This window comes from Gnatocerus cornutus, chromosome 1 (assembly GCF_029298725.1).
Source record: "Gnatocerus cornutus isolate USDA-ARS CGAHR chromosome 1, icGnaCorn1.1, whole genome shotgun sequence".
NCBI lineage: Eukaryota > Metazoa > Arthropoda > Insecta > Coleoptera > Tenebrionidae > Gnatocerus > Gnatocerus cornutus.
Genome location: NC_142233.1, coordinates 14,842,491 through 14,866,868, shown reverse-complemented (window position 1 = coordinate 14,866,868; position 24,378 = coordinate 14,842,491). Strand labels below are relative to the sequence as shown.

The window sequence follows — 24,378 nt, the reverse complement described above, 5'->3', positions numbered from 1 at the left end:
TGTCGGGTTCTTCGGGTTCTTTGAGTTTTTTGGATTCATAGACTTGTTTGGGTTCTTTAGATTTTAGCTTTCTTAGGGTTGATCGGGTTCTTTAAGTTCTTTAGGTTTTTTGGGTTCTTTAGGTTCTTTACGTTCTTAGGTTTTTTAGGATTTGTCGGGATCTTTAAATTCTTTGAGCTTTTTGGGTTCATAGAGTTCTTTGGGTTCTTTAGAGTTTAGCTGTCTTAGGGTTGATCGGGTATTTTTGGGATCTTAGAGTTTTTTAGGTTTTTTAGGTTTTTTTAGATTCTTAGGGTTCTTAGAGTCTTCGGACAGATTTTTTGGGTTCTTAGGGTTTTTCGAGTTGTTAGGGATTTAAACTCTTTAGACTCTTTAGACTCTTTAAACTCTTTAGACTCTTTAGACTCTTTAATATATAAATAAATATCAAACATAATGACAAAAGATGCTAAATTTTTTTTAATTGAGAGAAATTATGTCCGCAATATTTTGTTTAAAACTGTAATAAATAATTAATTAAGTAATTGTTTAATTGCGTAGTAACTTTTGATGCCAGTGATTGGCAAAATAAACTGGTACTCTTGCGTACATAAGATTTCAGGCACATCACTCAAAAAAAGCAAAAAAGTGAATCATACTTTACCGTCATAACAATTAATTTCTATTTAAAAACTCAAAAATTGATTTTGCGAATGGCTTTATAAAGAACAATTTACATTTGACAGTGCCCAAAATTCGGTGACCGCAAGTGTACAATAGGTATAACGGGATTTCAATTAACGAAGTTGAAGTAGGCATAATGGTTTATTGTAGGCTTAACAATTAGTCACAATAATAAAATAAATGAAAACATTCAAATTCATTCTGTTGGAAGGAAAAATTATGTATCTTTAAAGTGTTTGTAGCCAATTATCTATTTATTTTCTTATATTTTTAATTGTATCGGCCCCTCCAAGTAATTGTCTATTGAACCTACTTAGTATCACATAGTAGTTCTAATGACGTCAAATTATTAGTATAAATTTAGGTAGTTCATTTCATGATACAAATATTTGAATCGGGCAATTTTAGCCGCCACTGTAAAATCTTTGTGTTTTATTGCAAGCGCCCGCAGGTTAGACAACCCATTAATCCCACACTTTGACAGCCCCCGCGTGCTTCCTCTATAACTTTATAACGTCTTTCTCCTGTCAAGCGATCCTAACCCCACTTTCTTCTTCGTTGTTTGTTTATATCACCAAACGCGACAATGTTAGACGGGTGGTATTGTCGCTCCATGGCCAACGCCGCGGTCCTCGCCGAAGAAGAAGAACGCGCCCAAGAGGAGTCAAAATTCAAAAAAGAGTACAAATTCCTCAAGCGGAAGTTCCACAACTTGGTTTACGTAAGTTGAGGCTCTTGAAAACGTCCCAATTTTCTGGATTCGTAGGAAAATGAAGCCCTCATGGAAGCCCTGCGAGCCGCGCAAAAGCGCCTCCTTGCCATCACCCGCGACCGAACATTCCTCCTCGACCGCCTCCTTCTGCACGAAAAAGTCGACAACTCCACCTCAGAGTCGGAAGAAACGGACTCCTCCGACGACGGGGAGGCGGTGAAAGTGGAGCCCCCGACCAAAAAGTAGCCCCGATTTTACATGGAGACTGTTCTAAACGTGTTTTTGCAGGCGAAAACTAGAAAACTCGTTCAACAACGGCCCCCATTCGGTGGGAAAGGCGATGCCCCCCACCAAGAAGCGGCGGAACCCCGCCCCCAGACCGTCGAAGTCGTTGTCTCATCACACCCTCGTCCATCTCCCGGGGAACTCTGCCAACAGCAGCCACATCTTGTCGGATGGCCACATGACTCCTGAAGAGGTGGAGAGACATTTGCAGTCGCAGAATTACGTGGAGTTGGTGCCGGAGAGGGCCCCCCCGACCGTGCCCACTGAGATGTTCAGCAACGAGCCCTCCTTGGATAGGTAAAAACGATTTTTGAGGGGGCGCAATAATGAAATTTTTGTTGCAGCGAATCGAACGATATTGGGGAGTTGGAAACCTCCCCGAGCAACATGGGGGAGGAGTTGAGCATAGATATGATACCCGAGTAAGGGGGGCGGATTTGGATGATTTTTTATTGTAAATAAAAGTAATTAAGAATTTTGACAGACGTATTTCCCACGTTGCGTTGGTAACTCTGAACTAACTTAGTTACTTTTATGGGGGAATTTCAAGAGAGACAGACTGTTGTTTTACACACGTGTGAGAGCGATGCACGGTTGTAATGAATTGTGCATCTCCTTCGCACGCATGTAAATCCACACTCCGTCTCTTAGTCAGTGCTACCAACAGCTTTTCATTGTCAAAGCCGCCTGGACGCCGATAAAAACTAAAACGCTCACATAAAATCGTCTCTATGTACACCGGGCCCGATTTTCGTTAGGAAGCCTCGTTCTCACTATCCGTTTCTTTGTAATTGCTATCGTCGCTATCTTCACTCACGTCGACGCTGACGTTATTCTCTTGCATTTTCACGTACTTCTCGACGACTTCTTTCATTTTTTTCTGCCCCTCGTTGTAACTGTCTTGTAATTTCACTTTGAGCCCCTCGTCCGTGTTCGCAGGGTCTTCATTTAGCGCGATGTACTCGCTGTGGACTTCATATAGCTCCTTTTTCCTCCTCATTTGCAACAAGTTTCCCATTTTTTTGAAGCATTTCGTGCTCTCTTCCAAGATCTCCGACTCTGATAACGTCAAATTGTTCTTCTCCACGCACTTCCTCACGCATTTCTCCACCTCTAAGTACGAGGGAAATTTGTTGTTCTTGTAGGATTTGGTGATGGCGCGGTTGATTTCATTGTATTTGGACGAAACGAACTGGATTTTCTCGCAGGTTAGCCGCCCGGCGTTCGGGTTTCGTTTCACGAGTTGGCAGTACTTTTTGTACACTTTGCTCAGTCTTTGGGAGTACCGATCTGACTGCATATACACCGAGTCTTCTTCATCGTCGAAGTTGATCTCGGCAACATCGAACTTCTTCAGTCTTTTCATTAACATCTTACAGGTACGTTCCAACTTTCGGATTTTTGTTAAATCCGCCTCCTCCACCTCCACCGACTCGCCGTTCATGTAGTCCATCAGCCGCGAGTACAAGTCCTGGAAGCTCACCACCGCCTCGGGCGCCGAAATCTTGGCTTTTGAGATGTACTCTTGCAGCATCTTCTTGAAGCCGAGGTCTCCGTGGATGCTGTCGCATTTATCGAAGTTCTTTTTCATCTTCTGGAACTTGGGGAGGACGCGGGTTTCGTACTTGGAGCTCCGCAATGAGTTCGCGCAGGTGTCGAGGAACTCGTCGAGGAGTTTGCGGGCGTCCGAGGCGGTGGAGGTCGATGGGCGGTGCAAGATGTCGAGGTCGGGCGGGGCTTCGGCCGCGCCGTTTTGGGGGGCTAGAGGAGGAGGCGGCGGCGACGGCGAACTGGGCGGAGCAATCGGAGTCGGAGTCGGAGTGGGAGGTTTCTCAGCGCAGCCAACTGGAAGAAAGACAGAAGATTGTAAGTTGCTAAGGAGGGACTGAGAGAGATGATTTGGCCACGTCATCAAACGCCAATCAAGTGGCGAGGGAATGAGAGAGATAACTTGGTCACGTGATCAAACGCCAAGAACGAGTGACAAGACTGAGTCACGTGATCAAACGACGTGTTATGATTTGGCTACCAAATTAGACGTATATCAACTGGCAAGGGAAAGAGAGAGATGGCTCGATCACGTTATCAAACGACAAAAATGAGACAGAAGATTTAGTCACGTGATTAAACGCCATGTTTTGATTTGACTTCGTCATCAAGTGGCGAGGAAAAGAAAGAGATGGCTTAGTCAAGTTATCAAACCCCAATCGTGGCTAGGAGGGAATGAGACAGTTAATCTGACCACGTGATCAAACGCCAATCAAATGACAAGGGAAGTGGGAGGCTTATTTTGGCCACGTAATCAAACGTCAAAAATGAGAGAGATAACTTGGCCACGTGATCAAACGCCAATCAAGTGACGAGGGAATGAAAAAGATGACTTGATCACGTGATCAAATGTCAAGAGATGATTCGACGTTTGATAAAGTGGCAAGGGAAAGAGAGAGACGGCTTAGTCACGTGGTCAAAGGCCAATTGTGGTTAAGGAGGGAATGAGACAGATAACTTATAGGTCACGTGATCAAACGCCAATTAAATGAGGAGGGAGTGAGAGGGGTGACTTAGCTATGTAATCAAAGGCCAATGAAATAACGAGAGAGTGAGAGGGGTGACTTGGGCATGCAATCAAACGCAAATCAAGTGAGAGGGGTAATTTGGCTACGTAATCAAACGTCAAGAATGAGAGAGAACACTTGTCACGTGATCAAACAACAATCGTGGCTATGGAGCGAATGAGACAGACTATGTGATCAAACGCCATGTTTTGATTTGGCTACGTAATCAAACGTATATCAAGTGGCGAGGGAAAGAGAGAGATGGCTTGGTCACGTTATCAAACGCCAATCGTGGCTAGGAGGGAAAGAGACAGATAATCTGGTCACGTGATCAAACGCCAATCAAGTGACGACAGAGTGAAAGAGATGACTTGATTACGTGATCAAACGCCAATCAAATTATGAGGGAGTGAGAGGGATAATTTGGCCACGTAATCAAACGTCCAGAATGAGAGAGAAGACTTAGTCAGGTGATCAAACATTAAGAGGTGATTCGGCGTTTAACGAACTGGCGAGAGAAAGAGAAAGACTGTTTTGTGACGTAGTCAAAGGTACAGAATGAGAGAGAAGACTTTATAGTCACGTGTTCAAATGCCATTTAAGTGAAGAGGGAATGAGAGAGTTAATTTGGCCACGTAATCAAAGGTCAAGAATGAGAGAGAACACTTGGCCACGTGATCAAACACCAATCCTATCAATGAAGAGAGTGAGACAGATTATTTGATCAAACGTACATCAAGTGGCGAGGGAAAGAGACAGACGACCAGGTTGTTGCAGCGCCAATCAAGTGACGAGGTGGCTTAGTCACGTGATCAACCGCCAATCACGAAACACGAAGCAGTGCTACCAACACGATAAAAAAAAACAATGCCTTCTAGGCCAAATTATAATAAAAAGATACCTTCAGTTTCAGAATCTGACCCCACGATTAAGCAGTCGCTGCTAACATTGTTGCTTTCTGAAAAAAACAGTTCAGTTTACTTTCTGTTGGTAAAAAAACTTACTCTGCTCAAAAACTGCCTCTTCAAAAGACTCATCAATTAAATTAACGACACTGTTGTCGTTTTCTTTACCTAAAAAACGCTTTTACTAAAAAATCGCCAAAGCAACCAAATTACTTTTATCGTTCGTATTGCTAATCTTTTCATCTCCGTCGATTATAATTGTGAGATCCTCTGAACTGCGGCTGCTTTTCTTGATAACGGAAGTTCTGTGGAAGAATTCGGTGCACGAAGAAAATTCATATTTCGTCGTCGTTAGTTCTTTAAGAGCGTGCACTAGAAAATGAGATGTATTTTAACTGTACAAAGTCCAAGAGTCATACATTTTTCTAAGGCTTGATAGTCGAGTTTGGGCTTCTTGGGGCTCGGGGCTTCAAACTCGTCATCCGAAGACAGTAGAATTATATCATCCGACATGCTCCAACTTTCAGGTTAAGTTCAGGACGTTGGGCGCCCGGTAAACCAAGGAAAAGTGCAAAAAACGTAAAAAAACTTGAGCGATAATTTTTAACCTCAAAAGCAATTTGACAACTTATGAGTTACCAACATCCACTCACTAAAGTCCCTAAAATGACATTTCACTTAGAAAAAAAAAATCGGAGGGGGCTATTTTAAAGAAACTAAAAGTGACGCATTTAAACTGGTGACGTAGCAAAGCCCCTGGGCGCATAGGGGGGTTTGTTTCCTTGTCTTTGAGCCCATTGAATCTTAGTTGGTACTTTTGAATCCACCAGTTATTTTGACAATGACAGCTGTCACTTTTAAAAATGGCAAGCAACAAGATTCTCACCGGCAATGCCGAGCGCCTGGGCATTAGAGACGCGCCGACGATTCGGTGAGGGCCCCCTTTACATAACCCCCATAACTGTCTGTTTCAGGAAATCGGAGGCTTTTCTCCGCGCGCTTAATAGTAAGCCCTCGAAGACAATCAATGATAGTGCCAAAGTGATTCTGTGTCTGGACCTCGCAGCTACGCATTTAGGGACTAGTTTTGATAAGGAAACTGCTCTTAGACTGACTGGGCTCAGGAAGAATGTCTATCAGAATAATTTGAATAATTTAGAGAAGATTCTTAATTTAGATAAACCTCTCACAGTTTCTGAGTTGTGTGTCCAGTTTAGTTGTCCAGAGGTGAAGGAGACTGCAGCAAAGGTTTTACAGAGTTATAAAGAAACAGATACGAAAATTAAGGATATTGGGCACCCTCAGTACGTCGCGGCGGCTGTCTTCACAAGTTGCAAGTGAGTTTTCTCAGTCTGTTTGTTGGAAATTTTGATTGTCTTTCAGGCTCCACGGAATCAAAGTTGATAAGTCTCAGTTGAAGACAGTCAGTAGATTGAAAGCAGCGCAGTGGAACGAACTTTTGGAGGAATTCAACAAATTTTCTTCTGCTTTGGGTTTAAAAACTGTTAACAAGAAAGAAAGGAAGAAGGTGGAGAATGATGCAGTAGAAGACGGTAAATTCGAGTTTGGTTTCTTTATGCTATTACAAATTGAATTTTAGATATGTTGCCCAAAGCGAAAATAAAAGAAAAAGAGGAAGTGGTGGAGGAATACGCGGTCTGGAGAGAGAGGATATTAAAAGAGGCGACCGCGGAAATTTTGAAGAGAGAAATGGAAGACTAGAAGTTTAATAAATCGTTGATTTTTTCGTATTTTTGTTGACCTCACTGGAAAATACTTCTAAATTCAGTTTCAGTTTTAACACTAGAAATGGTGGATGCGCCGGGATGGAATAGTTACTTGCTTTGATTCGCACTTTTTTCTCTAACTTTTTTTGTCGAATGGCAACTGAAAATTTAAGGAATTTGACAGTTTCGAGCAAGAAGCCGACATACGTTCAAAATGCATGGCCTGATTCGAATAAACATTAATGATCTCGCAGATTTATTAAATTTTTATAGTAACATCATGAGTTCATGTCGTAACTAACACCATGGCAGCAGTTTTGTCGAATGAAAACTGAAAATTTGAGGAATTTAACAGTTTTTGAGCAAGAAAGCGACATACGTTTAAAACGCATAGCCTATTTAGAATGGAAATTTAATGATTTCTCATCTTTATCGAATTTTTACTAGTAAATGCTCCAAATTCTTCATGTGTCAATTTCGTTAATTTTTTATTTCTTTGTATTTTCGATTTTTTCCTATTTTTTCTTTAGTTTTCGTAATATTGTGTCTCCAATAAATTTCTAGTCGGAGTTGGTTTTGCGAAAAAAGTTCATGTCGTAACTAACACCACCGCAGCAGTTTTGTCGAATGAAAACTGAACATTTGAGGAATTTGACAGTTTTTCAGCTAGAAGACGACATACGTTTAAAACGCCTGGCCTGCTTAGAATGGAAATTTAATGATTTCCAAAATTTATCGAGCTGTTTGTTGCAAATGCCTCAAATCCTTCAGATGTGTCAATTTCATTAATTTTTTATTTTTTCTTCTTTGTATTTTCGATTTTTTCTTCCTATTCTTACAATAGTTTTCGTAATTTTGTGTGTCCAATAAATTTCTCGTCGGAGTTCGCTTTGCGAAAAAAAGTGCATGTCGTAATTAACATCATCGCAGCAGTTTTGTCGAATGAAAGATGAAAATTTGAGGAATTTAAGAGTTTTTGAGCAAGAAAGCGACATACGTTCAAAACGCATGGCCTGCTTAGGATGGAAATTTAATGATTTCTCAACTTTATCGAATTTTTATTAGTAAATGCTCCAAATTCATTATGTGTCAATTTCTTTAATTTTTTATTTCTTTTTTGAATTTCCGATTTTTTCCTATTTTTTTCTTTAGTTTTCGTAATATTGTGTCTCCAATAAATCTCTAGTCGAAGTTGGCTTTGCGAAAAAAGTTCATGTCGTAACTAATACCATCGCAGCAGTTTTGTCGAATGAAAACTGAACATTTGAGGAATTTGACAGTTTTCGACCAAGAAAACGACACGTTCAAAAAGTTTTCTGTCGTCCTAAATCTACTTTTGTTTTTACTTTTAACTTTGTTGCCTAGATGGCGCCACGATAGCACGAATCAGTCATTTATATTCTATCCTCTGTGGTCTCAGTCTGATCTTTCAATCAGCTGATTGTCACTTTTTGAGGTTAGTTTCCGTGTTTTTTAATAAAACAAATCTGAAGAAATGTCGACGAAAACTCTTCTTTTGAACCACCTGAAGGTCATCTTAGGTAACCACGTGGAAACGGATATCGTAGAGTACGTTCGAATTTTTATTTCTCATTAATTCAATAATATTGCCCAATATTTCTTCACAGTTATATCAGTAGTATGAAGCACCCCGAAGACTTGGAAGAATTTATGGAAAACATTATCGATAAAAACAACATCGGACATGTAACTTCTTATGAGGGAATTTGTAAAATTTTGTTTGGGAGTAGAGCTGTGAAAAATAAGACAATTTCACATGTCTCTCCTAAAAGTCAGGATAAGGAAAAGTCAAATAAAACGAACAGATTTCAGAAAGGGAAGAAGAAGTTTAGTGATATAAATTCATACAAGGAGAAGAAGAAACAGCAAGAAGGAAGAACTGCGTGTGATTGTGAGGGACAGGAGCATGAATTTATGAATAATTGTTTGAATTGTGGGAGGATTCATTGCTATGAGGAAGGACCGGGACCGTGCTTCTTTTGTAATCAAATGGTGAGGAATTTTTTTTTTTTTTTATCATAGGGGAGTTTATTTTCCAAAGGTTTTTTATTATGACAATTTTCTTTAAAGTACTGCAGATTTAGTCCAATTATGAGGTTAATAAAATACAATTTTTTCTGTATCTTGTTGTATTTAGACTATCAAAATTACAAATTTGAATTTAAAATAAAAAAAATGTTTTTTCTAAATTAAAGTTTTCAATTTTTTTTTCTTTCGTCTTATTTTTTTGTAATATTGTACAGTTATAAGCCAGTCATTGTTGTATCGCGAGTAAATTTAATCCCTGTATTGTGAAAATTTTCAAAATTACAAATTAAATTAAAAATTTTGAAAAATTATGTGTCGTCAAAATATAAACTTTCTATTTTTTTTTTCCTCTTTTGTCTTAGCATTTTGTAATTTCGTACACTTAATTAGTAAATCATTGTTATTAACTTCACCAAATTTTGTTGCTGTATCGTGATAATTAATAAAATTACAAATTAAATTAAAAAAAATAGTAAACGTCAAAATAAAAATTTTCTAATTTTTTTCTCTCATGTTTTATAATTTTGCAATTTCATACAGTTATAAGCAGATTATTGTTAGTACCTCGACCAAATGTTATTTCTGCAACGTGAAAATTATCAAAATTACAAATTAACTTAATAATTTTGAATAGTTTCGTCAAAATGAAAAATTGCATTTTTTTTCTGTTTTTTGAAATTTCGTACAGTTAATAAGCAAATTATTATTGTTATCTCGACCAAATTTTGTTCCTGTGACGTGAAAATTATTAAAATTTCAAATTAAATTAAAAGCTTTAACAAATTATGTTTCGTCAAAATGAAAATTTTCAATATTTTTCTCTTCTGTCTTATAATTTTGTAATTTCGTACAGTTAATAAGTTCATTATTGTTGGTATCTCGAACAAATTTTATTTCTGTAACGTGAACATTATTAAAATTACAATTTAAATTAAAAAATTTGAAAAATTATGACTCGTCAAAATATTTTTTTTTATTTTTTTACTTTTCTACTATAATTTTGTAATTTCGTACAGTTAATAACTACAGTTAATAACCAGATCATTGTTAGTATCTCGACCAATTTTTTTCTGTAACATGAAAATTATCAAAATTACAAATTAAATTAAAAATTTTGAAAAATTATGTCTTGTCAACATAAATAATTTCTATATTTTTTTTCTTTTGTCCTATAATTTTGTAATTTTGTACACTTAATGAGAAAATTATTGTTAGTATCTAAACCAAATTTCACTCCATTAATGTGAACATTATCAAAATTACAAATTAAATTAAAAATTTTGAAAAATTATGTGTCGTCAAAATATAATTTTTTTTCCTCTTTTGTCTTACCATTTTGTAATTTCGTACACTTAATTAGTAAATCATTGTTATTAACTTCACCAAATTTTGTTGCTGTATCGTGATAATTAATAAAATTACAAATTAAATTAAAAAAAAATGGAAAACGTCAAAATAAAAATTTTCTAATTTTTTTCTTTCATGTTCTATAATTTTGCAATTTCATACAGTTATAAGCAGATTATTGTTAGTACCTCGACCAAATGTTATTTCTGCAACGAGAAAATTATCAATATTACAAAGTAACTTAATAATTTTGAATAGTTTCGTCGAAATGAAAAATTGCATTTTTTTTTCTGTTTTTTGTAATTTCGTACAGTTAAGAAGCAAATTATTATTGTTATCTCGACCAAATTTTGTTCCTGTGACGTGAAAATTATTAAAATTTCAAATTAAATTAAAAGTTTTAACAAATTATGTTTCGTCAAAATGAAAATTTTCTTTTTTTTTCTTCTGTCTTATAATTTTGTAATTTCGTGCAGTTAATAACCACATTATTGTTAGTATCTCGACCAAATTTTATTCCTGTAACGGGGACATTATTAAAATTACAATTAAAATTAAAAAAATTGAAAAATTTTGTTTTGTCAAAATAAAAAATTTCTATTTTTTTTCTTCTTTACTATAATTTTGTAATTTCGTACTAATAACCACATCATTGTTAGTATCTCGATCAAATTTTTTTTCTGTAAGGTGAAAATTAACAAAATTACAAATTAAATTATAATTTTCGAAAAATTATGTCTTGTCAAAATAGAAATTTCCGATTTTTTTTCCTCTTTTGTCCTATAAGTTTGTTATTTTGTACACTTAATAAGAAAATTATTGTTAGTATCTCAACCAAATTTCACTCCATTAACGTGAACATTATCAAAATTACAAATTAAATTAAAAAATTCGAAAAATTATGTCTGGTCAAAAAAAAAATTGTATTTTTTTTCTATTTTGTCTTATAATTTTGTAATTGCGTACAATTAATAAGCCGGTCGTTAGTACATCGACCCAATTTCATTTTTGTAAGGTGAAAATTATCTTTATTTACAATTTTAAATTTAAAATTTTGAAAAATTATGTATAGTCAAAATAGAAATTATCTATTTTTTGCTATTATGTTTAACAATTTTGTAATTTTGCACAGATAATAAGCAAATAACTGTTTGAATTCCCACACAATAGTGACAATTATAGAAACTACAAATTAAATTAAAAAAATTGAAAAATGATGTCTCGTCAAAATAAAAATTTTTTCTTCTGGCCTATAAATTTGTAATTTCGTACACTTAATAAACAAATCACTATTAGTAAATTTATCATATTTTATTGCTGTACCGTGACAATTATTAAATTTAGAAATGAATTAAAATTTTTGAAAAAATATGTCTCGTCTACACTGAAATTTTCTTTTTTTTTCTGTTTTATAATTTTGTAATTTCGGACAGTTAATAAGCAAATCATCGTTAGTATTCCGACCAAATTTCGTTGCTGTATTATAACAATTATTAAAATTAGAACTTTAATTAAAAATTTTGAAAAAATATGTCTCGTCAAAATGAAAAATTTCTATTTTTTTTCTTTTCTGTCTTATAAGTTTGTAATTTCGTATTGTTAATAAGCAGATCATTGTTAGTATCTCGCCACATTTAATTCCTGTAGCATGAAAACTCAAAATTATAAATTAAATTAAAAAAATTGAAAAATTTTGTTTCGTCGAAATATTTTTTTTAATTTTTTTTTCCTGTAATTTTTTAACTTCGTACAGTTAATAAACAAATTAGTGTTTGTGTCTAGACCAAATTTTATTTCTGTAACGTCAAAATTACAAATTAAATTAAAAAATTCGAAATATTATGTTTCGTCACAATGAGAAATTTATAATTTTTTTCTATTTTGTCCCTAAATTTTGTAATTTCGTACAGTTAATATTCAATCATTTTTAGTATCTCAACCAAATTTCATTTATGTAGGTGAAAATTATCAAAATTATAATTTAAATTAAAAATTTGAAAAATTGTCTCGTCAAAATACAAAACTTCTGTTTTTTTTTTTTTTTTTTAATTTTGAAATTTATCCAAGTCTGCTTGCATTAAAAATTATAACATGGCGGGCTCTACTATAAAATTTTGGAAATTCTTAGTTTATCAAAAAAATTCTAAAATCCGTCATTTTTGTTTTATAATTCTGTAATTTCGCACAGTTTCTAAGCAAGTCATTATTAGTCATTGTTATTAAAATTTTAAATAAGAATCCATCTTCCCTAGGTCACCCTTCTGGGCGAGGAACCCTTCGAAGCCAACACATCCAAATCCAAGAAAAACTCCATGAAGTACGTCACTTCTTAAACTTTCAATTTTCACCTAATTTTTCCCCTTAGACACAAAGAGAACAAAGTCTTCGACGACGACAACGACTACTTCAAAACCAGCGGCTCCAAAACCCAAAAAACAGACAAACGCAAAATGGTGGTCGCCCTCGACTTCGCCTCTCGCCGAGTCATCGAAAACACCGAAGAAGACGTCCGAATAAAGGAGAAACTGCACGAAGACATCAAGAAGCATTTAGTGAACGTGGAGAAACTCTACAAGAAGTTACAGAAGGAGTCCGAAATCCAGTCGGTGGTTTCAGTAATTTAAAGTCTCGCGCGCTCTTTAAGTTTCCTCAAATTGTATTCTTCAGGAGAGCAACGATTTGGTGGATTTACTCGTCCAGATGAGGCACCGCGTCCCCGTGGGGGTGGAAAACCTCGGCCAAGAGGACACGAAGAACCATTTCGTGGACTACGGACGAGTGTACGATGAAGACATCGTCACGAATACGGATCATGGGTTGTGTTTGAGTTTGCACCAGCCGTACGCAAGTCTCCTGGTCGCCGGCGTGAAGAAGTAAAATCCTCAAGTGTTGGTTAACTCGTTTTCTTACGTTTTCTTACATTTTCTTCGGCAGACACGAAGGGAGGACCTGGAGGACCAACCACAGAGGCCGACTCTGGATAGCCGCCGCTGCTAAAGTCCCAGATGAAGAAGAAGTCTCCGCTTTGGAGACGTTTTATCGGCAATACTACAACGGTAAGTCGTCTGGAGTCAAACCACAACACTTCTTGTGATGTGATTGTCTTCCAGATCAGTCGTTGAAGTTTCCGAGGGATTACCCAACTAGTTCTTTGTTGGGTTGTGTGTTTGTTGAAGACTGCATGGACCAGGAGACGTACAGGAAGGCGTTCCCGAACGGGGAGAGCAACAGTCCTTTCGTGTTAATTTGCACGAATCCTATTATCCTGCCGATTTTCTACCCGATAATCGGGCAGCATAAAATCTGTGAGTTTATCAAGTTGGCTACTACTCAATGGACGTGTGTCTTCATATCTGTCAAACAGTCACATCTGTCAATTGTGTGGGGTTTTTGGGTGAAGTTACGACACACGTTCACGAGGTGTATTTACTATTTATAACGTTTTTTTTATATTTTAGATCCTTTGGACAAAGAGTTGCACAATTGTGCGAAATTGTCGATTCGGCACGCCACCTATGGGGTTGATTAATGGAGACAGTTTTATGTACATTTTATTTTATTGCACTTTTTGTTTATATTACAAAAATATTGAATAAATAATTAACTATACAAAATAAATTATTTATTTTACACTTGGAAGGCATCGAATTTGGTGCCGGCCGCAGTATTTAATTTACTTAAATTATTAAGTTTCGGGAAAAGAGTTGCGTTTTCTTCTGTCTGAGTGGTAGCAGCTGCGGTGTTGTACTCCTTTCGCAGGATGGGGTTTTCTTAAACTGAAAATGAAGATTTTTTTTTAGTATTCAAAGAATATTAATTTTTTTTTTGAGAATTTTAGTTTTTTTTATTTAATTTTTTGTTTTTTATACAATTATTTTTCAAGTTCGTGTAATTAATAGGAAAATACCTCACCAAATTTCATAGTTGTAGCGCTAAAACTGCCAGAGTTACAAATTTTAATTCAAAATTTTGAAAATTTATGTTTCGTCAGAAATGTAAGTTTTCTAAAATTTTTGTTATCTTGTAATTCCGTACTCATAATAAGAAAATCACTGTTAGTAACTCGATTAAATTTTATTTGTGTTGTTAAAACTACCTGAATTACAAATTTAAATGTAAAATTTTGGAAATTTATAACTTGTCAAAATTGGTAGTTTTCTTAAAATTTCATCTTTTGTACTGCAATTTTGGAATTTCGTGCAGTTAATAAAAAGAGGCACTGTTAAGTTTTGTAGTTAAATCGAGAAAACTACCAAAGTTACAGATTTTAATTCAAAATTTTCAAAACTTATATCTCGGCAAAATTAATATTTTCCAAAAATTTTCTTTTCTGTGCTACAATTTTGTAATTTAGCACAGTTAATAAGCAGATTATGATAAGTTACTTTACCAAAATGAATTATTATATCATTAAAACTACATATTTAATTTCAAAATTTTGAAAAATTGTGTCTGATCGTAAAAAATTTTTTTTTTTGTTGGTTAATTTTGTAAGTTTGTACAGATAATGGGCAAATCACGATAAGTGACTCCACTAAATTTTATTGTTGTGTCTTTAAAACAGCTAGAACAGATTTAACTAAAAATTTTGAAAAATTTGAGTTTTCTAAAATTTTTGTTTTTTGACTTATAACCTTGTAATTTCGTACAGTTAATAAGCAAAGCACTGTTAGTAACTCGACTAAAATTTGATTGTTGTATCGTTAAAACTACTGAAATTACAAATTTAAAAGGAAAATTTTGAAAAATTGTTTGATCAAAAAAAAATATATTTTTTTGTTTGTGGGTTAATTTGTGCGAGTTGTTCGTACAGTCAATAAGGACATCAAAATAAGTGACTCCTTCAAATTTCACCGTTGTATTGTCAAAACTACCAGAGTTACAGATTTTAATTGAAAATTTTGAAAATGGGGTGAGGTTTTTTGTCAAAATTGAAATTTTCTAAGATTTTTGTTTTTAATCTTTATAATCTTGTAATTTTGCATAGTAATAAGCAGATGATGGTAAGTAACTTCACCAAATTTCATTGTTATATCATGAAAACTATCATACTTACATAGTTAGATGCAAAATTTTGAAAAACCTGAAATCTTTTTTTTTTTAATTTTTCTTTGTTGTCCAATAATTTTGTAAAATCGTACAGCTAATGAGCAAACCGCGATATGTGATTCCACCAAATTTCATTCTTGTATCGTTAAAACTACCATAATTACATAATATCTAAACTCAAAATTTTCAAATATTCTGGTCAAAAAAGAAATTTTGTAATTTTTTTTTCTTTTGCACAATAATTTTGTAACTTCATGCAGTTAATAAGCAAATTGCAATAAGTAACACTAACTTTCATCGTTGTGTAGTTAAAACTGCCAAAATTACAGATTTTATCTCGAAATTTTGAGAAAATATGTCGAGTCAAAACTGAAATTTTTCAAAAAATTTTGTTTTTCTATTACAGTTCTGGAATTTCGTACAGTTAATAAGGGAAGCATCGTCAGTAACTTTACTAATTTACAAATTTACAGGCGTTTAGTCAAAATTTTGAAAATTTACTAACCGAATTTTAAAATTTTGTAAAATTCTGTCATTTGTTTTACAGTTTTGTAATTTGGAAGATCATAAATATAAATCTTTTTAAATTTTCTAGCAAAATTAAAACCGTCCATCTAACAGATTAGAATGAATATAAAATTTTGGAAATTTTTTTTTGGTTTGAAAATAAAAATTTCTAAAATGTGCGTCTTCAGCGGAATTATTTTCTTATTTAGCAGCATTTATAATCAAGTCATTCGTAGTATTTTCTCCAAATTTCATTGCTCTATCGTTAATGATGCCCAAATTCTCCATTTTAATTTAAAACTTTGGAAATTTTTGGTTCTATCTAAAAATTTATTTAAAACTTTTGATTTTTCTGCACTATAATTTTGTAACTTCACAGAGTTAGCAAGGTACAAATAACAATATCTCCACCCAGATGCGATTGCTATGGCACTAAAACTACCAGATTTTGGGTCCTTGATATAAGTTTTTTTTTTCAAAAATGAAAATTTGCAAGAATTTTATTTTCTTATAATTTAGTTGTAATTAAAATTTCTAAAAATTATCTAAACAATTCAAAATAAGAATTTTAAAACGTGAAGAGAAACCACGCCTCGTCTGAAAATTTCACGCCTAGTACCACAACGATCCCTCTTATCTCCTTCGCACATAAAATACTACTTACTTCAAAAGTCCTGTTCCCTGTTCTTTTCTTTAATATTCGAGAAGAAAGCTTCAAGCGGCAAAATCGGATCATCCGTGGCTATAGTAAACGAATTCGGAATCCTCCTGCTGGTCGGCGACACCGATTTAAACAATCCAGGCGTATTATAATCATTCTTCGCCGAAGAAGTCAAATCGGAAACTCTCTGCGAATAGAAGAACGGATCAACCTTGGAAATATCCGCCACGGTGGTCGTTTCAAACTCTTCTTCTCTTTCTGTTGACTTCGCCTCAGTGGTCGTCTCCACCTCTTCATCTTCGTACTCAACAGTACTGTCTTCTTCTTCGTCTTCTTCTTCTTCTTCTTTGGGCTTCTCCGTCGTCACTTCCGTAACATTCTTGTAGTACTTATTGAAGATTTTGTTGCGCAGCGTCAACATCGGCGGTCGCTTCCTGTTGAACAAATTCGACTTGATGGACACCTTCGGCGCCGCCGTCGTCGTGGTCGTCGTCGTCGTCTTAAACTTCCCAAAAGGTCGTAGTCGCGTGTTAACACTCTTCACGTTCCTCTCCGTGATGATGGCAGCCTCCGTGGTCACCCCATGGCGCGCTTCCTTCGGTACAAACTTCGGTCGCGGCGCCTCAGTTTCCTCCTCCGTCGCTGGAGTGGTCATCACCGGTCGCCTCAACCGACTTCTTATTCTAACAGTATCCGTGGACCTGTGAGGCTGCGCGGTGGTCGTCGAACTGTGCAAATTCAACTTCTGTCTGTAGTCTTTGACGCTGAAGCGAGGTCTGTTGGAGTTGTCGAATTTCAGAGGCCGCGTCCGGATTCTGTGCGGACTGGTCACTGTCGTGGGCGCCATGGTCGTGGTGGTGTCCTCGATGGGTAAAGAAGTGACTTCGTTTTCTTCTTCAGGGACCACGAGGTTGGTGGTTGGTAACTTTTCCGTCGTCGTTATGATGATGAAGGGTTTGATGGTCTCTTGAGGTACTTCGTTTTCTGGGCGTGAGGGTTCGATTTCTTCGCTCTTTTCGGAGGCTGCTTCTTGGGATTCCTCCGGAGGTGTTCGGATTCTGTACCTGTTTCTTCCTCGGGTTAGTTTGACTGTGGATTCTTCAGAAGTGGAGGGCGTGGTGGTACGGAAACGGTTTGGTCTTCGTATCCGCATCGGTCGTTCCGTTTCCGCGGAGTTTTCTTCGGGCTCCGGTACCACCGTGGTGGTGGTCGTAGTGCGCTTACTCTCAGGTCTGCGTCTGCGGTGGGGTCGAATCCTCTGGGGTTCTCTAGTGGTTGGTACTTCCTCCTCCACCGGCGTGGTGATCTCGTTCGACAACTCCTTTGGTACCTCGGCGAAGACCGGTTTCCCGAAAATGGGGTAATGGGTTGACACTTCTTTAACACTGAAGACGTGGGGGTCCGGCGTCACCTTCTCCCTCTGGAGCTGTGATAGTTTCGTGAAGACAGTGGAGACCTCTTCTTGCGTGGGAGACGTGGGCTCCACCGCCTGCTTCTCCGGTTTGTATGGAGTTGGTAGGAAAACCGGCGCTTGCTCTTCAAACGGCCGCCGCTTTGGTGGCGGCGGTACCACTTCATTAGTATCCGGGCGGCGGTTCACAGGTCTTCGCCTCCGTGGCGGCGCCGGCGGTTCTTGCCACGCGCCTTCCGTAACTTCGTACGCGGGTTTGGGGTTCTCCGTCGGTTTCCTTCTGGAGAAGTCGTACTCGATGTACTGCCCATGGTAGTTCTGCGGGATATTATTATGGAACTCGTGCAGCTTCTCTTTGGTAACTTGCACCTGAACTTGCTGATCGTTCTGTTGGTACTGGAACGGCGGTGGTACTTGCAGAATCACTTCCGGTTTAACCCGATTCTTGTAAACGTTCCTGGTAAACTCGTCGTTTTGCTGCTGGATCTGGAAATTAATCTCGTTGCTCTGGGGGTGTTTGAAGACATGAGGTGCCACCGAGGGGTTGTTATACTGCTGGAAGACACTCTCGCTTGTTGGGAAGCGATTGAACTCGATGTGGGCGTGGGGTTGGTTGATGGAGTAGTGGTTCTGACCGGGCAGCCCCAAATCCACGGTCTCCCGGGTCCTGATGTTGCTTCCTCCTGGCTTCTGGGAGTTGTACACACCTGCAACACCCCATTTAGGAATTCCATCGTTTCAACCTAACCTCACCTGAAGTTGCAGACGCGGTGAAAATGTCATCTCGATAGCCAGGGGTGGAAGTCTGCACGTTGCGTTTGCTGGTGGTAGAGACCATGAAGGGTTTGGTGGTGGAGACCATGAAGGGTTTGTTGGTGGTGGGCACCACGAAGGGCTGATTTGTTGCCTTTGGTTTGATGTGCCCAATCTCGCTGTTGAGTTGGATGTACGGTTTGCCTGTGGAAACGAGTTGTTTGATGTGCCCAATTTGACTGGGGCGGGTGTGCACCACTGAAGAGATGGGGATGTGGCGGTTGTGCGTTGGCAGCGCGAAATAAGGGTCGGGGTGGTAATGCTTTTGGTGAGGGATTTTCCTCCCTAAAGAAACAAAATTACAATATGTACGCCCATTTGTCCGCAACCCAAATTACATGTCCACAAGATTTCTAGCGATTTTATAGAAGAACTAAACTTACCTGTTATTAAAAAGGGCTTGCCGCCCCCTCGGAAGTAGGGTTTCATGGTCGGGGAGGCGGTGGGGGCCGCCGCCGTGGGGCTCCCCGTCGAAAACGCCTCATATTTGTAATAATCTTTGGGCGTGGGGCTAAAAGTCCCATAAAAATTGGGCTTCCGCGTCCCCAAAATGGGTCTCCACCCATCAACTGAAATTTCATCCTGTCTGTACTGCGCCTTTGCATAAACTTGTAGCAACCAAACCGTGATAACTAAAAAATTAAGTTAATTGAGCGTCAGCAATCAGAACATGATATTTTGGACGACGCGACGGCCATTTAGTCGCGCTCTGATTGGCTGACAAGTATAATTTATACAGTGTGTTGTGGTCTTCACATGGCAGTATAAATTTTGTCAGTTGAGTGGTGACAAATCTATATTTAGTACTTTCTCTCTTATGGAATATTCATATAGTCTGAGTGTAGTTTTTTTAATTGAGTAGCAAAAGTTTCACCGTTATTAGGGCGCGAAATCGAAATTCTTCGTCTATACAGTTTTGGATATGTGGTTCTCACCTGTTGACAGTTTCCATCTCACTGGTGGCATCATTCAGCTAATCTGTAAAGAAAATTAATGAAATTCGCATGTGTTTAGATTAAGAAAGGTGTTTTGTGGTGTTAATTGGGTGGAACTTAACAGGAGTTTAATTACGTGGTTGGTGATTAGACTGATTAATTAGTAACTGTATTGATTTGGTTTTAATTAAAACTTTGTGGTTAATAACCAAAACGGTGCAAAAATAATGAAAATTATTTAATCTGTTATGTTTTAGAATCTTTGAATGAGAGATTTTCTATATTTTTGTTGGGTTTTTGTTTTACTTTTTTTCTTTATTGTTTGTATTATTCCGGAAATTATCTGTATACTAATAAAGGGAACCACAGACAAATCTAAGTAGACTAATATAAATAATCTAGACGAAGAATTTGTAAAAATTCCACATTTTAGTCCAAAATTTTGAAGAATAATATTTCGTCAAAATTGTATTTTCCTAAAATTTTTGTTTTCTGTTTTATGATTCTGAAATTTTGTACAGTTAATAAGCAAATCAATGTTAGTAACTAGATCAAATATTATTATTGTGTCGTTAAAACTACCAAAATTACAAATAAAAACGCAAAATTTTTAAAAATGATGTATCGTCAAATGGGATATTTTTCGAACAATTTTATCTTCTTTCCGACAATTTTGTAAATTCGTCCAATTAAGAAGGAAAGCACTCTTGTTGTAAATCTACAAAATTTTATTGCTGAATCGATTAAACTACCAAAATTACAGATTTTAATTCAAAAAATTTTGAAAAATAATATTTTGTCGAATTTGGAATTTGTTTTTTTTTAATGTCTTTTTTTACACTATAATTTTGAAATTTAACACAGTTAATAATCAGATGATAATAAGAAACTCAATCAAATTTTATTGCTGGATCATTAAAACTACTGTAATTACATATTTATATTTAAAACTTTATTTTGAAAAATTGTTTGATCAAAGAAAATCTAAATTTTTTTCTTTTGTAGCATGATTTTGGAAATTCGTACAGTTATGAAACAAACCACGATAAGTGATTTCACCAAATCTCATCGTTGAATTTTCAAAACTGCCACAATTACAAAATTTAATTCAAAATTTGAAAAATGATGATGTTGAAATTTTCTAAAATTTTTGTTTTTTGTGTTATAATTTTGTAAATTCACACAGTTAATAAGCAGCTGATGATAAATAACTCCACCAAATTTTATTGTTGTACCATTAAAACTACAAATTTAAATTTAAGATTTTGAAAAATCGTGCCTAATTAGAAAAAATAAAATTATCTAAAATGTTTCTTTTTCGTAGGAAAATTGTGTAAGTTCGTACAGTTAATAATCACATCACGATAAATGACTCCACTAAATTTTATCGTTGTATCATTAAAATTACCAGAATTACAAATTTTAATTCAAACTTTTGAAAAATGATGTCTTGTCAAAATTTAAATTTTTTCAAACTTCTGTTTTTTGTTTTATAATTGTGTTATTTTCTACAGTTATTAAGCAAATTATTGCTAGCAACTCGACCAATTTTCATTGATGTATCGATAAAACTAACAAAATTACAGATTTTAATTCAAAATCTTGAAAAATTAAATTTCGTCAAAATTTAAAATTTCTAAAAAAAAATTTCTTCTGCTTTATAATTTTGTAATTTTACATGGTTAATAAGAAGATGATCATAAACAATTTTACCAAATTTTATAGTTGTACCATTAAAACTACATTTTTAATTCAAAATTATGAAAAACAATGTTTCGTCAAAATAAAAATTTTTAAAAATTTTTTTGTTCTATAATCTTGTAATTTCGTACAGTTAATAAGCAAATTACTGTTAATTACTACACCAAATTTTATTCTTATATGGTTAAAATTACCAGAATTACAAGTTTAAACAATTTTGGAAATTGGTGTCATACGGATAAAAATTTAATTTTTTTTTTGAGAATTAATAATTTCGTTTATTAATAAAAAGAACTGTAAGTAAATCTACTAAATTTTATTGTTGTATTAATAAAACTACCAAAATTACGGATTTCAATTCAAAAATATTTGAAAAATTATATTTTGTCGAATTTGTTTTTTTTAATGTCCTTTTTTATACTATAATTTTGTAATTTAGCACAGTTAATAATCAGATGATAATAAGAAACTCAACCAAATTTCATTGCTGGATCATTAAAACTACTGTAATTACATATTTATATTTAAACTTTATTTTGAAAAATGGTGTGATCCAAAAAAAAAATCTAAAATGTTTCTCTGTAGCATGATTTTGTAAATTCGTACAGTTATGAAGCAAACCACAATAAGTGACTCCACCAAATCTCATCGTTGTATTGTCAAAACAGCCACAATTACAAAATTTAATTCAAAATTTTGAAAAATGATGTTAAAATTTTATAAAATATTTGTTTTTTGTCTTATAATTTTGTACGTTCACACAGTTAATAAGCAGTTGATGATAAATAATTCTACAAAATTTTATTGTTGTACCATTAAAACTACCATAACTACATATTTAAATTTAAGATTTTGAAAAATCGTGGCTGATTAGAAAAATAAAATTATCAAAAATTTTTCTTTTTTGTAGAAAAATTGTCTAAGTTTGTGCAGTTAATAATCACATTACGATAAATGACTCCACAAAATTTTATCGTTGTATCATTAAAATTACCAGAATTACAAATTTTAATTCAAACTTTTGAAAAATGATGTTTTGTCAAAATTTAAATTTTCTAAAGTTTTTGTTTTTTGTTTTATAATTTTGTAATTTTCTACAGTTATTAAGCAAATTATTGCTAGCAACTCGACCAAAATTCATTGTTATATCGATAAAACTAACAAAATTACAGATTTTAATTTAAAATCTTGAAAAATTAAATTTCGTTAAAATTAAAAATTTCAAAAAAAATTGCCTTTTTGCCTTATAATTTTGTAATTTTACTTGGTTAATAAGAAGATGATCATAAACAATTCTACCAAATTTTATAGTTGTACCATTAAAACTACCAGAACTACATTTTTAATTCAAAATTTTGAAAAACAATGTTTCGTCAAAATGAAAATTTTTAAAAATTTTAGTTTTTTTGTTCTATAATCTTGTAATTTCGTACAGTTAATAAGCAAATCACTGTTAATTACTACACCAAATTTTATTTTTATATGGTTAAAACTACCAGAATTACAGGTTTAAACAAACAGTTTTGGAAATTTGTGTCATAAGGATAAAAATTTATTTTTTTTTTTGAGAATTAATAATTTTGTTTATTAATAAAAAACAACTGTAAGTAAATCTACTAAATTTTATTGTTGTATTAATAAAACTACCAACATTACAGATTTTAATTCAAAATTTTGAAAAATTATATTTTGTCGAAATTGAAATTTTCTAAAACATGTTTTTTCACACTATAATTTTGCAATTTAGCACAGTATATAAACAGATGATAAGAAACTACCAAATTTCATCATTGCATCGTCAACACTATCAACTTTTATTCATAATTTTGAAAAATAATATTTTGTTATAATTTAAATTTTATAAAATTTTTGGTTTCTGTCTTACAATCTTGTAATTACGCACTGTTCTTACGGACTCCACTAAGTTTCAATGTTGTACTCTTATAACTATCAGAAATACAAATTTTAATCAAAAATTTTGAAAAATGGTGTCAAAATTAACTAAAATTAATAAATTAATTATTTTCTAAAATTTTTGTTTTCTGACTTATAACCTTGTAATTTCGTACAGTTAATTAGCAAATTACTGTTAGTAAACAATTTTATTTTTGTTTGTTTTGTCAAAACTACTAGAATTACACGTTTAAACAAAAAATTTTGAAAAATTATGTCTCGTCAAATTAATGTTTTTTCAAAAAATTTTATTTTTTCATACAAATTTTGTAATTTCGTTCAGTTAATAAGGAAAGCACTGCTAGTAAATCAACTAAATTTCATTGTTGTAACAATAAAACTGCCAAAATTACAGATTTTTATTCAAAATCTTGAAAAATTATATTTCGTCAAAATTGAGATTTTCTAAAACATTTCTTTTCTGGGCTACAAGTTTGAAATTTCGCACAGTTAATAAACAAATCACTGTTAGTTGCTCGACCTATTTTAATTTCTGTATCGTTAAAGCGACAAAAATTATAAATTTAAACGTTAAATCTAAATAATAATAATATTTATTTTTTATTTTAAGGTTATATAAAATTGAAGCTAAACGACTATTTTTCCTGTTTGGCAATTTTTTATTAAATTTTAATCAATCCCAGAATTCCAACTTGTTAATTTCTCGATCGCAGTTCACTGTAAAAAAGCACAGGAAATAGAAAAACAAGTTCCGGCGATTTAGATTAGAAAAAAATTAGCGAAATTGAAATAATTTCGCACAGCCAAATGAGAAAAATTATTTCTATCTCCGGAATAATCCGCTTTAGAAGCTTTAACACTCAATTTTACAAATGTTGCCCGGAAAACGTTCATTTCAGGTCTAAAACTAAACACCTATTTTAAAATTTTAATTGTAATTAGTTATTTGAAAGGCCTCACTTTTCATTACTTAAGTGATGCAAACCCGCCACCACTTTTCCTTTCAATCCAACTCATTTTCCCATCTCTTGAGATCTTACATGGCCACTTAAAGAAAACATGGAATGTCCATACCAACGGAGACATAAGAAAGCAAGAAAATGTTAATAAGACGATGGTAAAAAATGTAAGAATGTCTAAAAGA

At 34.4% G+C, this 24,378-nt stretch overlaps 5 protein-coding genes across 6 annotated transcripts in view; 3 read left to right on the top strand and 2 right to left on the bottom strand.

The window, feature by feature from the left end:
• Positions 1-1,154: 1,154 nt before the first annotated feature.
• On the top strand, positions 1,155-2,145 carry LOC148180452 (uncharacterized). The gene is made up of 4 exons (XM_088039920.1): positions 1,155-1,384; positions 1,430-1,617; positions 1,664-1,957; positions 2,005-2,145. The coding sequence occupies exons 1-4, from the start codon at positions 1,250-1,252 to the stop codon at positions 2,084-2,086; spliced, it is 699 nt and encodes a 232-aa protein (XP_087896046.1). The 5' UTR covers positions 1,155-1,249; the 3' UTR covers positions 2,087-2,145.
• LOC148180451 (uncharacterized) lies at positions 2,097-5,774 on the bottom strand. The gene is made up of 5 exons (XM_088039897.1): positions 5,540-5,774; positions 5,334-5,492; positions 5,220-5,288; positions 5,117-5,173; positions 2,097-3,505 (listed from the first exon to the last, which is right to left on the bottom strand). The coding sequence occupies exons 1-5, from the start codon at positions 5,631-5,633 to the stop codon at positions 2,415-2,417; spliced, it is 1,470 nt and encodes a 489-aa protein (XP_087896023.1). The 5' UTR covers positions 5,634-5,774; the 3' UTR covers positions 2,097-2,414.
• Positions 5,775-5,881: 107 nt separating this feature from the next.
• On the top strand, positions 5,882-7,728 carry Orc6 (Origin recognition complex subunit 6). The gene is made up of 4 exons (XM_088039908.1): positions 5,882-6,051; positions 6,095-6,457; positions 6,504-6,673; positions 6,721-7,728. The coding sequence occupies exons 1-4, from the start codon at positions 5,984-5,986 to the stop codon at positions 6,840-6,842; spliced, it is 723 nt and encodes a 240-aa protein (XP_087896034.1). The 5' UTR covers positions 5,882-5,983; the 3' UTR covers positions 6,843-7,728.
• A 499-nt stretch (positions 7,729-8,227) lies between these two features.
• On the top strand, positions 8,228-13,846 carry LOC148180449 (activating signal cointegrator 1). The gene is made up of 8 exons (XM_088044080.1): positions 8,228-8,416; positions 8,476-8,860; positions 12,496-12,560; positions 12,609-12,858; positions 12,911-13,116; positions 13,178-13,299; positions 13,354-13,548; positions 13,702-13,846. The coding sequence occupies exons 1-8, from the start codon at positions 8,343-8,345 to the stop codon at positions 13,770-13,772; spliced, it is 1,368 nt and encodes a 455-aa protein (XP_087900206.1). The 5' UTR covers positions 8,228-8,342; the 3' UTR covers positions 13,773-13,846.
• Positions 13,847-13,850: 4 nt separating this feature from the next.
• LOC148180448 (uncharacterized) overlaps positions 13,851-24,378 on the bottom strand; it is a 31,864-nt gene continuing 21,336 nt past the window's right edge. For both annotated transcript variants that reach the window (XM_088044057.1, XM_088044065.1), the window contains exons 2-6: positions 19,620-19,662; positions 19,068-19,316; positions 18,625-18,969; positions 16,464-18,578; positions 13,851-14,019 (exon numbers count right to left, since the gene is read on the bottom strand). In XM_088044057.1, the coding sequence (XP_087900183.1) occupies positions 16,465-18,578; positions 18,625-18,969; positions 19,068-19,316; positions 19,620-19,653 (2,742 nt within the window). In that variant the 5' untranslated portion in view covers positions 19,654-19,662 and the 3' untranslated portion in view covers positions 13,851-14,019; position 16,464. The remainder of the gene's footprint in view (positions 14,020-16,463; positions 18,579-18,624; positions 18,970-19,067; positions 19,317-19,619; positions 19,663-24,378) is intronic.